Source organism: Nicotiana tabacum, chromosome 6 (assembly GCF_000715075.1).
Source record: "Nicotiana tabacum cultivar K326 chromosome 6, ASM71507v2, whole genome shotgun sequence".
Classification (NCBI taxonomy): Eukaryota; Viridiplantae; Streptophyta; class Magnoliopsida; order Solanales; family Solanaceae; genus Nicotiana; species Nicotiana tabacum.
In genome coordinates, this window is record NC_134085.1 from 201,846,866 (window position 1) to 201,858,974 (window position 12,109).

A 12,109-nucleotide genomic window follows, 5' to 3' on the forward strand; every position below is an offset into this window, starting at 1 on the left:
GAGCCTTAGTTGGAACCGCACATGCCATGGATTTTCCGCAGGTGCCATCCTGTGCATGCAGATGCGAAATCGCTGGGCAGAAAAAGGGGTCTTCAAGGGTTTATTCTTATTTTCATCTTTTGGACTTAGAGAGCTCGGTTTGTGGTAATTTTTCGAGGAATTTTCAAGGAAATCATCTGGGTAAGTGATTCTAACATGTATTTGACTATATTACATGAATCAATTGTTATTTTTATCATTTAATTAGTGATTTGGGTTAGAAATTTGGGGGAAATTTTGAAAACTTCTTAGACTAAATTTTGGAGATTTGAAAAACGATTTGAAGTCGGATTTGAGTAATTCTTGTATGGTTAGACTCGTTATCCACTGGGTTTTCGAATTTTATAATTTTGGTCGTTTTCCCAGATGCGAGCCCAAGGTTGACTTTTTGACTTGACTTTTGTTTCTCTATAAAGATTGCAACTTTATTGTTTGGAATAGCTTCCTATATTTTATTTATGGTATAAAGTTGTCTTGGCTATATTCAAGCCGTTCGGAGTTGGATAATCGAGTGAAAGGCTTACTAGTGGACTAAGTTAGTGTATTTTGAGTTAAGTGTCATGCCTAATTTTGTACGCAATGTGACGAGTGTGTACATGGGCAAAATATGGTAATGACCGGTTCTAGCTATGTAGATTCATTTCATGCCTTTAATTTAGTTACCATAATATGTTATCTTCATCATCGTTAGTCTATTTTCACATGCTTTACTTGTCTTATCTCTTGTTAATTGCCTTTACATATTTAGTTGAAGTTATTGTTCCTCTATTCTATATTCATTATTTAACCGTTGAGTTCCTCACTTGAAATTGTTATTTCTTGGAATATTTTATTGTTGAAATTAGTATTAAGTTATAAAAGCCGTGATTCACATTGAGGCAAAGATGTAAAGTTGTGAAATATCATTCTTGTTGAGTTCTTCACTTTTGGTTGTTATTGTTGAGACTTTTGTGCATATTGTAGTTGAGCCATGGGCTATTTATTGTGGAAATATCATTATTGTTGACTTCTTTGGCAAGTTGTGACATTGGGTACTTGAGGTGTGATTTGTGATACATTATGATATTGATATGCATGCGGTGGTATAAGGAATAGGGTTGAAACGCATGCGGTGAGACAATGTGGGCTTGATACGCATGTTGCTAGTAGGGAAACTACTTGAAGCCACGCTGTGTGATAAGGTGGGCTAATTCACGGGAAGCTATTTCGGAAAAAATAATTTTTAAAAACTAAATGCAAGGTTCCCACTATGATATAAGGAAAGATTGTGATTTATTTTGTAATTTGAGACTACGAGGCGGTACCTCGGTAGTGGTTCTTGTTGGTACTTTTCTATTACATCACTTGTATTTTGGTTGCTTTGTCTTCCTTGGCATATTATTCATTGTTTTCTTCCGTGAAGCCTTATTTGCCTTAGTTCGTAGTTATTCTTGGTATATCTCTTCATTGTTTCATTTTCATTGTTTATCATTATTACACTGTCATATATCTGTTAAATTTTCTTATTTATTCCAGTAGGGCCTTGACCTGGCCTCATCACTTTTCTACCGAAGTTAGACTTGACATTTACTGGGTATCGTTGTGATGTAGTCATACTACGCTTCTGCACATTTATTGGTACTAGTCCAGACACCAGTGAGTCGAGTTCGGATTTGGAGAATTCAAGGTATACTTGTCGGTGTCCCTCCAAGTCAGCCTCTATCTACTTTTATATTTATTTTCCCTTTTTATAGATATTGTTGTATAGGGATGTTAAGTACACTTTTGCAGAGCTTGTGACTTGATCTCACCGGATTTTGGGAGTTTGTTTCTTTTGAGTTGCGGAGTTCTTTTATGATTGTTATTGTGTTATTTGAGAATTTTATCATTATCTTAGTTATATTCGGCATGTATGTTAGGCAGAGGTGAATCCAGGATTTAAACTCTATGGGTTCAACTATAAAAATTTTAGCATTGAATCTATTATATTTTTAAAGTTATGGGTTCATATCTATTATTTTTACAATTTTAAGGAATTTTTACACATAAATTTTTACTCCATATCAAAAGTTATGGGTTCAATTGAACCCGTTACTAACTCTCGGCATCCACCCCTGATGTTAGGCTTACATAGTTTTACAGACTAGGTGTCATCACGACATTATATGGAGGGAAATTGAGATAGTGAAAGAAATACCTTTGAGCCCCATTTCATGTTCTTTTTATTAACATCAATTTAAATTACTAGATTGGTGTAACTAGTTTTACAGTACCGCCCGTGCATATATAAAGTTTCGATAAATATTTATTCATACTCACTGTTTGCACCAGATCAAACAATCTAATCTTATATAATTTGTATTAATTGATTGTTGTAATTAAATACGAATAAGTATTTTTCAGCTTCTATTTCTTTACATATAGTCACTACATAAGCCAAAAAAGACATAGGTCTTGAAGTTGAAACCTTATATCGCTTTAATGCAGTGATGGTAACAGTCGATATTCTCCCAACTTTTAAGGCTAACTTTTTATGATGAAATTAACACTGTGCTAAGGATCCGTGAATTTGCCCCAATTGCCATATACATATTCCCTTTCTTGTTATCTGTCCCAGCTATTTCCAACTTACCTACTAGAGACTAGGGCATGTGCATTGTGCTGAGCTACAAAGGCAAAGGTTTGTCACTTAAATACCTTTCTATGAAAAATTATATTTTATATATAGGTCAAATATTACTGTTTATACATATATATTAAATCATAAATATTTTTGAACACTCTTTTAGCAAAAAATTTGACTTCGCTACTGGGATACTGCTATTAATGTATTATGCCAAATGAATATATGTCTCATCTTCAGAAGCAGAGCCACAGTGTCGGCTATGGGTTAGGTCGAACCCAGTAGATTTAGTTCAAATCATATATTTGTCTTAAAATTTTCATTAAATTTGTATAAATTATTAATTTAGAACCCAGTAACTTAAGAGGATTAGGATCCCGAACCCATAAGCTTAAAATCCTGATTCCGCCTCTGCTCAATTTGAATCTTATGTGATCTTCAATTTATGTTATCCAATTTGTTAAGACTTAAGTATGAGTAGGTCCCAAATAGTGGTTTTCCTCCTTCCTTGTGCATGCATACTCCAAGAAAACAGGCAAAATTTTGGTCAAAAGAGAGTCAAATTGAAAAGATATTGATTTGAAGAGGAAAACAAAAGTAGCTTTGAAGGTTCATTTATCTCTTTAGTAGCATTTAGAGAATTTTTTGGAGTATCCACAAAATTGGACATTGCCCTATTCTATGTTAGTCATACCCCCACTTGCCCCATTTAAGCTGTCTCATGCAACGTATCTGCCTGAAAAACTTTTCCATCTTTCTAACATCAAATATAAATTTCTTCTCTTTGTTTTTTATTTGCTTATTGATGAAGAAGGGGACCTCAAAATTATAATAGGAATAAAGGGTTTGGAATTTGTCATTTGCAAGCTTTCTCTCAACTTAATCATTCAGCCAATGAATTGGCTACATCCATCAGATTATGTGTACCCAATATACTATTTTAGTGTCCCAAGTCCTAATATAAACAATTGACATTTTAAGTTCAGTGTGCCTCGGGTCATTGCTACCTAATTGTGTCCGAATACTGTATTTGAAGTTTATAAATTTCTATAACGACCTGCAAGTTAATACACAATAATAATAGATTTTACAATTAAATATTTAAAAAAACTGCATGACCAAAAATCATTGGGTTTCCGTAAATCCAATGATTGTGCTCTAGATCCGCAATCAGTCTCAGTTAACTATGTAAAAGGAAAAAAAAATACTTCACTGATTTTATTTTATGTGACAATAATTTTTAAATATTTTGAATTATTAACTATTGTAACTTATATTTTTTATGTTGTTTTTGTATATTCAAACTTTCTTATATAAAATTTGAATCCTCTATATTTGAATTCAATATTTGACTATCGTATCTCTAATATCGGCCCATAAATTGAAACGAGAAAGTATATACTCTCTCCGGTCCATCATAAGTGATTTTTTGGCTTTTTTATGTTGGTCCAAAATAAGTGTTCATTTACATAATCAAAAAGGAATAAACTTTATTTTTTCAAAATTTGCTCTTATTTACATATCTCAATGTGTCAGGTTAATAATATATAAATTTTAATTAAAGATAATTCAGTCAAAATACTTTTTTTAAGAGGTGTGCCAAAGATCAGAAAGTCACTTATTATAGACCAGGAAGAAAGAGGTTTATGCCGACGTGGATTGTTCAACTGTTCGTTTCTCGTCACAAAATAAAAAATAAGAAGTTGTGCTGTTCCCTGAATGGACACTCGACTATATCGACATCTGGTCTTATGCACTATTGGGTAGTACTGTGGGCTCATTTTGATGTTTCCTTTCCATCTAAATTGAAACATACTGTTCCTTAATTATGCCTACATATGGGATTTTCCTACAACTTGTTGCCCTTTAGCTCGAGTTAGTACTGTCCCCACCTATCTTCAACAACTTAATTGATGTATCCACTTAATTAATTAATTGATTATATTAATATTTTCCTTTAAAAGGTTGCTAGTTGGTGGCTTGGTTGGGGATTATATGTTACTATTAATAGAAAATCTTATATTGGTTTACTTACGTAATATTCCACGTTGTTGATATATAAATTGTATATTATGTGATCCCTCCGCGTGTATTTTGCTGATGAAATTACAAAATTTGCTTGTATTAATTTACACTTCTTTTAGGATTCTTTAAAAGTGAGTTATCTTGTCGTATGTTCATGAATCGTGTGTCTGAAAAGCTTTTGAACTTGTGGGTTTAAAGGCTCACATAACAACCGCAGGATATATAAATAGGATCAGGTCAACCGTATAATCAACTAATATGGATTAGATTGTCAACATAAGACAGGACAAAATTAGATTGGGCAAGGGCAGTCTCGAGCACAAAGCATCTCATATTCACACAGAATACGGGGAATGCTGCATCCCAAGAGATGTGATGTAGACAGTCTACCCTAATACAAGTATTAGTGGCTATTTTTATGGCTCGAACTCGTGAACTATTAGCCACATGGGGACAACTATACTATTGCTCTAAGGCTCCCTTATCGGCAGAGGCGGAACCAGGTTTTCAATCTTATAGATTCTTGATTTTAGAACGACGACTTCAAATGTTCGTGATTGGGTTCTAGATTTAATATTTGTACATATTGAATGAATTTTAAATATCAAATATACTATTTCAGTAAATCTATAGGGTTTGGCCGAATTCGTAGTTCGGCTTGTGTGCCTCCGCCTCTGATTATCGGCAAAATTAGATTGACAAGGGAAAATAGTAAAGCGATAAAAAAAGAGAATATCGTATTCCCATTTTTGCTAAGTTTTATCCGGATTTGCAAGTAGTTTTTGGTCAAGGAGATTTCATTATGCAACTTGGAGCAGGCAATATCTAGGTGTTTGAACAGTATCTGGTTGAAGTTAAAGTTGAAGAACAGTGTCTGGAAATTGAGAGTCCGTTTGGACATAATTTTTTTTTTTCTTTTTTACATTTTTTCAAAAGAATCTCACTTTTTTTTGAAATCTTGTTTGGCCATAAAATTTTCAATTTTCACTTGAAGATAAATTTTGAAATTTTTCGAAAATTTGAAAAACTCCAAAAGCTGTTTTTCAAAATTCATTCAAATCACTTAAAAAACTTCAAAAACTAACCAAAAATGATATTCATGTCCAAACACAACTTTAATTTTCAAAGATCATTTTTACTTTTTTTTTTGAATTTTACAATTCTTATGTCCAAACGCCCACTGAGTTGTATGTGAATACGAATTTTACTTGAAAAAAGTTAATAAATAAAAATTGTTATACAACAACAATAACATATTCAGTGTGATCCCACAAATACTATTTGGGCGGGACGTAACTCTTTTATTGACTCGCTCTATTTTAACCTTTCTGTACTTACCCTCAACCCAGCCATTTGAAAAATTTAATCAAAATCGATGTCAACCGGATGTGCAATAAATTATTTATAAGTGATTGCAACTAGTAAGAAAGCAAGATAAATGGGGATAGGGTGTGCATTCGATTTTGACTCTTATCGATAATTACTTATCGATTATCGATTTGTACATATACTTATTTTTATCATTTCAATAAGGTTTCAATTTTTTCGATTTCGATTTATTAATTTTTTGGGCTTATCGATTCGGTTATCGATTATACCAATAAGAAAATTTACGGGATTTCACGAAAAGTATATTGCTATAAACACGCCTAACTAATATGGACAAAAAGAAGCTAAAATAAGACGAACACCGTTTATAACATAAAAATTGTGTCAACAAGCACATGCAACGAAACTAAAGTAAGGGATCAAATGTATGCCACCAACACTCCAACGGTATAAAAAAAACATAAATATATCATCACGGGTAATTCTATTTTCCATTAATTTGAACTTCATTCCCTTGAGCTTTAAATATGATCATTCCTTAAATGTGGTAGATGAAATAATATGGTTAGAGACTTAGGGTAAAGGAAAGGGTATTATAGAATAAGGGTAAAAAAAAAATATAAAATCGAAATCGATAAATCGATAAACCGATTGTCGATTTATCGATAAACCAATTCGAATGCACTAACCCTAAATTGTGGGGACACTGGTTTTTCTTAGTAGCATCACATTGGAGTCAAGAAGTCAAAAAGGAAGTTTGACTGTTATAATTTACTTATCATTTAGCTGAACTGAATAATAAGCAACAAAAACACATCCTCATGTCCAATTAAATAAAGCCATTACATGCTTAATCACGTGCTTTTGGATAAGGCAATAGCTGCACAAAGCGATTGGTAGATAAAACTTTGATATTTTTGATATGATCTTTCGAGTTAGGAAAGAACCAATGGAAGAGGATTTAGAACTTTAAATAAAAATAATGACTGAACAATATAACTTTTAACTTTCAGAAGTATCTCGTCGCGTATAACTTGGAATTAAGTAATTCCAAAACGAGATGAAAGATGTGATTTTAAACTATAGAAATAATATATCCTCGTTTAGAACAAAAGATGAGATTGACATTGTAACAATCTTGGATGAAAGATGGACATTCTTGAACTCTTTCTTGGATGATCAGAAAACTTTGAAGTTCCTAAAGTCATCTCTTGCGATTAATTTACGTGATAAATATGCACCACTCCTAATTGAGAACAAGATAGACATGCGAGAATTTATAAAATTCAATATAGATTCTTCATTTTCATCATATTCTCGTCAAGAAAATTTCAACCGAAAATTAAAGTTAGGGAAGAAAACGAAATCAAACAGTTTATTAAGTAATAATTTGGTTAAGTACCCGTAGAAGCTGAGTGAGGCTTTGATACAAGTATATATATTAATATAATTTTCTGAATTTTTCATGTGTACAAATATTACAAAGGTATAGCACCAATTGGGAAAATTTGATGTAAATTGATCAGAAAAAGGGGGAAATTGGGGACAATATTCAGGTGTTAAATGGCAACAGGGGGAAAGTGCCAAAACTATGGTCATAAGGGCCAGCTTGATTAGAAGACAACCCTTCACATCCTAATTCCTTTTTGCTCTTTTGCATTTTCAGTGCTTCGAATGCCTTTGCTCTCTGCAACATAAAAAAAATTCATTTGCTCTTCAGTTCACTATATAAGAAATTCGATTTTCTATGATGATTTATTTAGTCGCAACAAAAGTAAGCGTTTTGTGCACCAAAAAGTAGGGGTATTATTGACAGTTATTGTAGTTATCACGGAAAATAATATTTTAATGGTGACTATACTTAGGTAGCCACGTATATATATGTACTACTAAATTTTTACTGAAACTAGAAAAACTACCTGCATTGACACGAGAATGTCCGATTCTGAGTTGAAGTCGTAGTATGAGCTTGCTGCTGTAAGTTTCATGGAAAGGAACTGAATCCAACAAATTCGAATCAATCAATTTATTTGTTCTCCTTTTTTTCAACTAAGAAAAGGAACACTCCTCTTTTATATTTTATGCAAACTTACCTCCACTTGATTTTGCAAAGATTGTACGTAATTAATTATTTCATCTAACATTCCCGCCATGCCCATTGTCTGCAATTTCATTAAAATGGAAAATTATTAATGTCAAAATTCTGCTCTCTTGTCCTTAGGAAAAATGAAATGTTCGGGAGAAAAAGACACTGTTTTATTCATTAAATTAAAAGAATTTGATACCTTGTAGCATCCTGGAACAATATCTTGCAAACACCTAAGTTTTTCATTAATTTTTCCTCTTCTAACCTGAACCAGAAAAAAACATGCATTAGTCATCAGTATGTTACTGGCATTATGAGTGACGGGTTCGAACCCTAAAATCAGTCATTGATACTAGCAATAGAATAGACTGACTACTGTACACCCCCGAGGCATGACCTTTTTTCAGACTGTGCGTAAACGCGAGATATTTTATATATCAGATTGTCTTTTTAATCATCAATATGTAAATGGAAAATACTATATTCGGTAGGTAGATGAGTTACCCTTTCTGCTAAGCTGTGACTATCAGTAGCTTGGCCTCTTTTGGCTCTAACATGGACCACTTCCTTTGGTTTCTCTTCTTCCTTTTCATCACTACTTTTCACACTATTTCCTCTTCTTTTAATCTGTAAATTAAAAAACAGTTTCATGCATCAGATACATGACTGAGAATAAAACATACAAATTGACAATTCGAATAAAAAATTAACTTACACTTCTTCTTTTAGTTCCAGTGGCAGAAACTGCAGGGGATGAATACGCTGAACTGCTTTCTGGTGTATCAATTGTTTTCCTCTTTTTGCTTTCATTGATAGGCACCATATCGCTAGATACTAATGAAGCATTAATCTTCTCATCTTGTTGAATATTTTCTTGAAAATATTCCTGTAAATTTCCTGGAAATTCAGCTACTTGAGTGAAAATATTTTCATGAGAAAATTCCATTGAGCTCTGTAAATTGAAGCTCGACAATTCAGAGGAACATGGGTTGATTATTTCTGGAAACTGGTTCATGAAATCCATACTCGAATCAATATTAAATAAAGAAAATGGTGAATTAATAAAATGATCAGCCATAGCAACTTGAGTTTTTTAAAAATGGTTTTTACGAGGGATGCTAATTTGTGTGTTTTTTGTAATGATAAAGAACCTTGTTATGACTTATTTATATATATAGAACATGGGGGTATGAATTTTCATTTTTCTTTTTATTAAAGAATGAAAAAGTGAAGCATTTTTAGAGTCCACGTGGAATTTTAAGCTTCTATGGTTTTGTTCCCCTTGTTGGATTATATTCAGGAGATATATCCAATTACACTGGACCCAGCTTCGGGCAGTGGTTTCCAATCAGCAAATTATTGGCAATTTAGTTGAGAACCACCAAAAATATAAAAATAACAATATTTTTTTTAAAATTAGAAGTCATGGGCAAGTAACCCTACGGGGCCAAGTTGGTTGAGCAGCGGACTTTTCCCACTTGCATACCTCTTTGGTCGAACCTGTCACGCGAGACTTATAATTACCTAGTGCGATCTACCCTCCTATGTTATTTGTGAATAAGAATAAGATTAATTTATCATATGCGCACGTGAAGGATAGCTACTGTATTTTTCCTGGTTAACCAGAAAAAAAGTCATGGGGCAAGTAAAGTAGAAGCAGTTTGGTGGGCTAGTGCTTTTTTTTATATATAAAAAAAAAATTAAAATTAGTAACAGATTCAGAGTATAAAGATCAACATTTTTATTTATATTTCTAATTTTTAAAAAGGGGCAGGGAGAAGGACAAGAAGGTATAGGCAGTATAGTAATAAAATTATGGACAGTATAGTATAATGTGGTATGAGTTAAATTAAAGTTTTGGAAAAGGAGGTAGGATAAGACATAATAAGAGATTGAGAATGATATGTGTGCAGTTCATTTGATTAATAATAATCAGTGTCAAAGTGGTTGATTGAAGATGGGACATTACTCATTATCAAAAGAGAATTATTTTTAAGATCGGATGATCTCAACATTAAATGAACTAATCCAAAAATTGGTGGAAACTCTAGAGACCATGCTGTTAATCACAATTTCTGCATTTGAATCTTTAAGTATCATCATTACCATTGTGAAGTTAATTGGTTGGTGACTGTTAATCTCCACTACCTCACAGCTAAAATGACATTTCAATGAATGTGCACGATCATCATAAAAAGTACCAGAAACAATGTTATTTGGATGCAGAGAGGGAATAAGTGATTTATTGCAAGTCGTAACCATTGAGAAAAAATCGATAAAATTGAAACGATAAAAAGAAGATTAGGATGACTTTTACGTAAAAATGATACACAGTTATACTCAACTCGATAAATGGTCCAAGATTCATCGTAACAATTTGACGTAACTTGTGTCATAGTACATTTTTTTTCTTCTTCTTCTCAAAACATACCCGTAAAAGAAACTAGAAGTAATAAATAATTACTTAAGTAAACAATTTTGGAATATTAGTTTATGATAGATAACTCGCCATGTCAACAATTTGCCTCTCAGTAAATGTCATGTCAAAAATAAATAAATTATTCTTGAATATAAAAGACAATTTAAAAAGGCATTTACATGGAAAAAAAACGAAAAACGAGTATAACATAGAAGAAGTTAGATTATAGAAAACTTACAAAATCCAACTCTGCCTAAAATATGGATAACAAAAGTTTTTTTGCGCGATGAATCCATATTATTACCGGTGCCGGCTTAAGGGCAAGCAAATGAAGCAATGGCTTTAGGGCCCCATTTTAAAATTATAATATATTAATGATAAAATACATAGTTTATTCATCGATCTTGTACCCAAATCCCTCTTACGCACATGTTTACTGCGGGGATAATATTACACGCTCAAACCTCTTAAAAGTATGTCAATACCACACCACTTTAACTACGTGGCACCTGCGTGTTCTTCACATAACACAGGCGCGTAATGCTAAGAATTTCATGTCAGAAGGTTTATAAAGAATCGACGTGTCTAATTTTTAAGTTTTTTTTCCTTTTTACGCCAATTAACAAATTTAAAAAAATAAAAAATAACCCCTCCCACTCTTGTCTTCTTCCCCGCCCCAACCCCCCACCCCGCATCTTCTTCCTAGTTCCCCACCCCCCAGGTTTCGTCTCCCCTCCCCCTATTTAGGTGTTACAACTAGTATTATTGTGGTAACTATGACAGAATATTTTTTTTACAAAGAAGAAGGGTTTGCAATGGTGGAGAAGGTGATGCACTGATTGTTGGATTTTTTATTTGAGTGGGTCGGATTTTTAAAAGGGTTGGGTGATTAAAAGAGTCCATTTAATTTAGAGACGCGCGTGTGATACACAACATATACCAGACTACACATTACATTCAGGCACGAAATCCACGTGATCGAATAACTCCATCCCTGGTTGCATATAGTTGATCACTGTTGATACCCAATTTTTTCCCTATATATTTTTCATATGCAAATACTTTCAAAATAGCATACGTATGCATATATAAGCATGTCCAAGTGTTTTATTATTTTTCACATTTCTAAATATTTTTAAATCAATTTATCGCCTTATTTTATCAGGGGAAAAACCAATAATTATTTTCCAAATTATCATTTTTGGTAACTCCTCTATTGAATTCTCATATTTTACCAAAATATAGTGAAGGTAAATTTTTGCACATTTTTTACAGATTTATTTAGCATTTTAAAGTTAAATTGCATATAATTGCAATTTTAGTCTATTTTAAGATTTAATTGTGTTTATAATTACAAATTTGATTCCAGTATTTTTAATTTAATATTTGCATATTATTAATCGATCTAGTACCTTTAATTTATTTTCAGAAATTATTTTATTATTTTTATAAAATAAATAAGTGAAAATGGCTATTTAAATGTTAGCCCCGTCTATTTCAATTTTACCCTTATTTGATCCCCAAATGAACCCAATTCCCAATCTCAATTCCACAACCCAATTTTAATTTAAACTCGCCCCTGACCCGATTAAATCCTGCCCGACCAAGA

The 12,109-nt window shown here is 32.5% G+C and overlaps 1 protein-coding gene across 1 annotated transcript; it reads right to left on the bottom strand.

The window, feature by feature from the left end:
• Nucleotides 1-7,343: 7,343 nt before the first annotated feature.
• LOC107816606 (transcription factor BEE 3-like) lies at nucleotides 7,344-9,234 on the bottom strand. Its single transcript, XM_016642334.2, has 6 exons — nucleotides 8,797-9,234; nucleotides 8,586-8,708; nucleotides 8,281-8,346; nucleotides 8,089-8,157; nucleotides 7,915-7,992; nucleotides 7,344-7,682 (listed from the first exon to the last, which is right to left on the bottom strand). The coding sequence occupies exons 1-6, from the start codon at nucleotides 9,157-9,159 to the stop codon at nucleotides 7,548-7,550; spliced, it is 834 nt and encodes a 277-aa protein (XP_016497820.1). The 5' UTR covers nucleotides 9,160-9,234; the 3' UTR covers nucleotides 7,344-7,547.
• Nucleotides 9,235-12,109: the final 2,875 nt, after the last annotated feature.

Excerpts from the sequence above, each read along its gene's own strand:
- LOC107816606 (XM_016642334.2), bottom strand. The coding sequence starts at position 9,159 with ATGGCTGATCATTTTATTAATTCACCATTTTCTTTATTTAATATTGAT. Across the intron at positions 8,347-8,585 it reads GTCACAGCTTAGCAGAAAGG|GTTAGAAGAGGAAAAATTAA; the intron begins GTAACTCATCTA and ends TTTCTGGTTCAG. Across the intron at positions 7,993-8,088 it reads CTTTGCAAAATCAAGTGGAG|TTCCTTTCCATGAAACTTAC; the intron begins GTAAGTTTGCAT and ends TGTTGGATTCAG.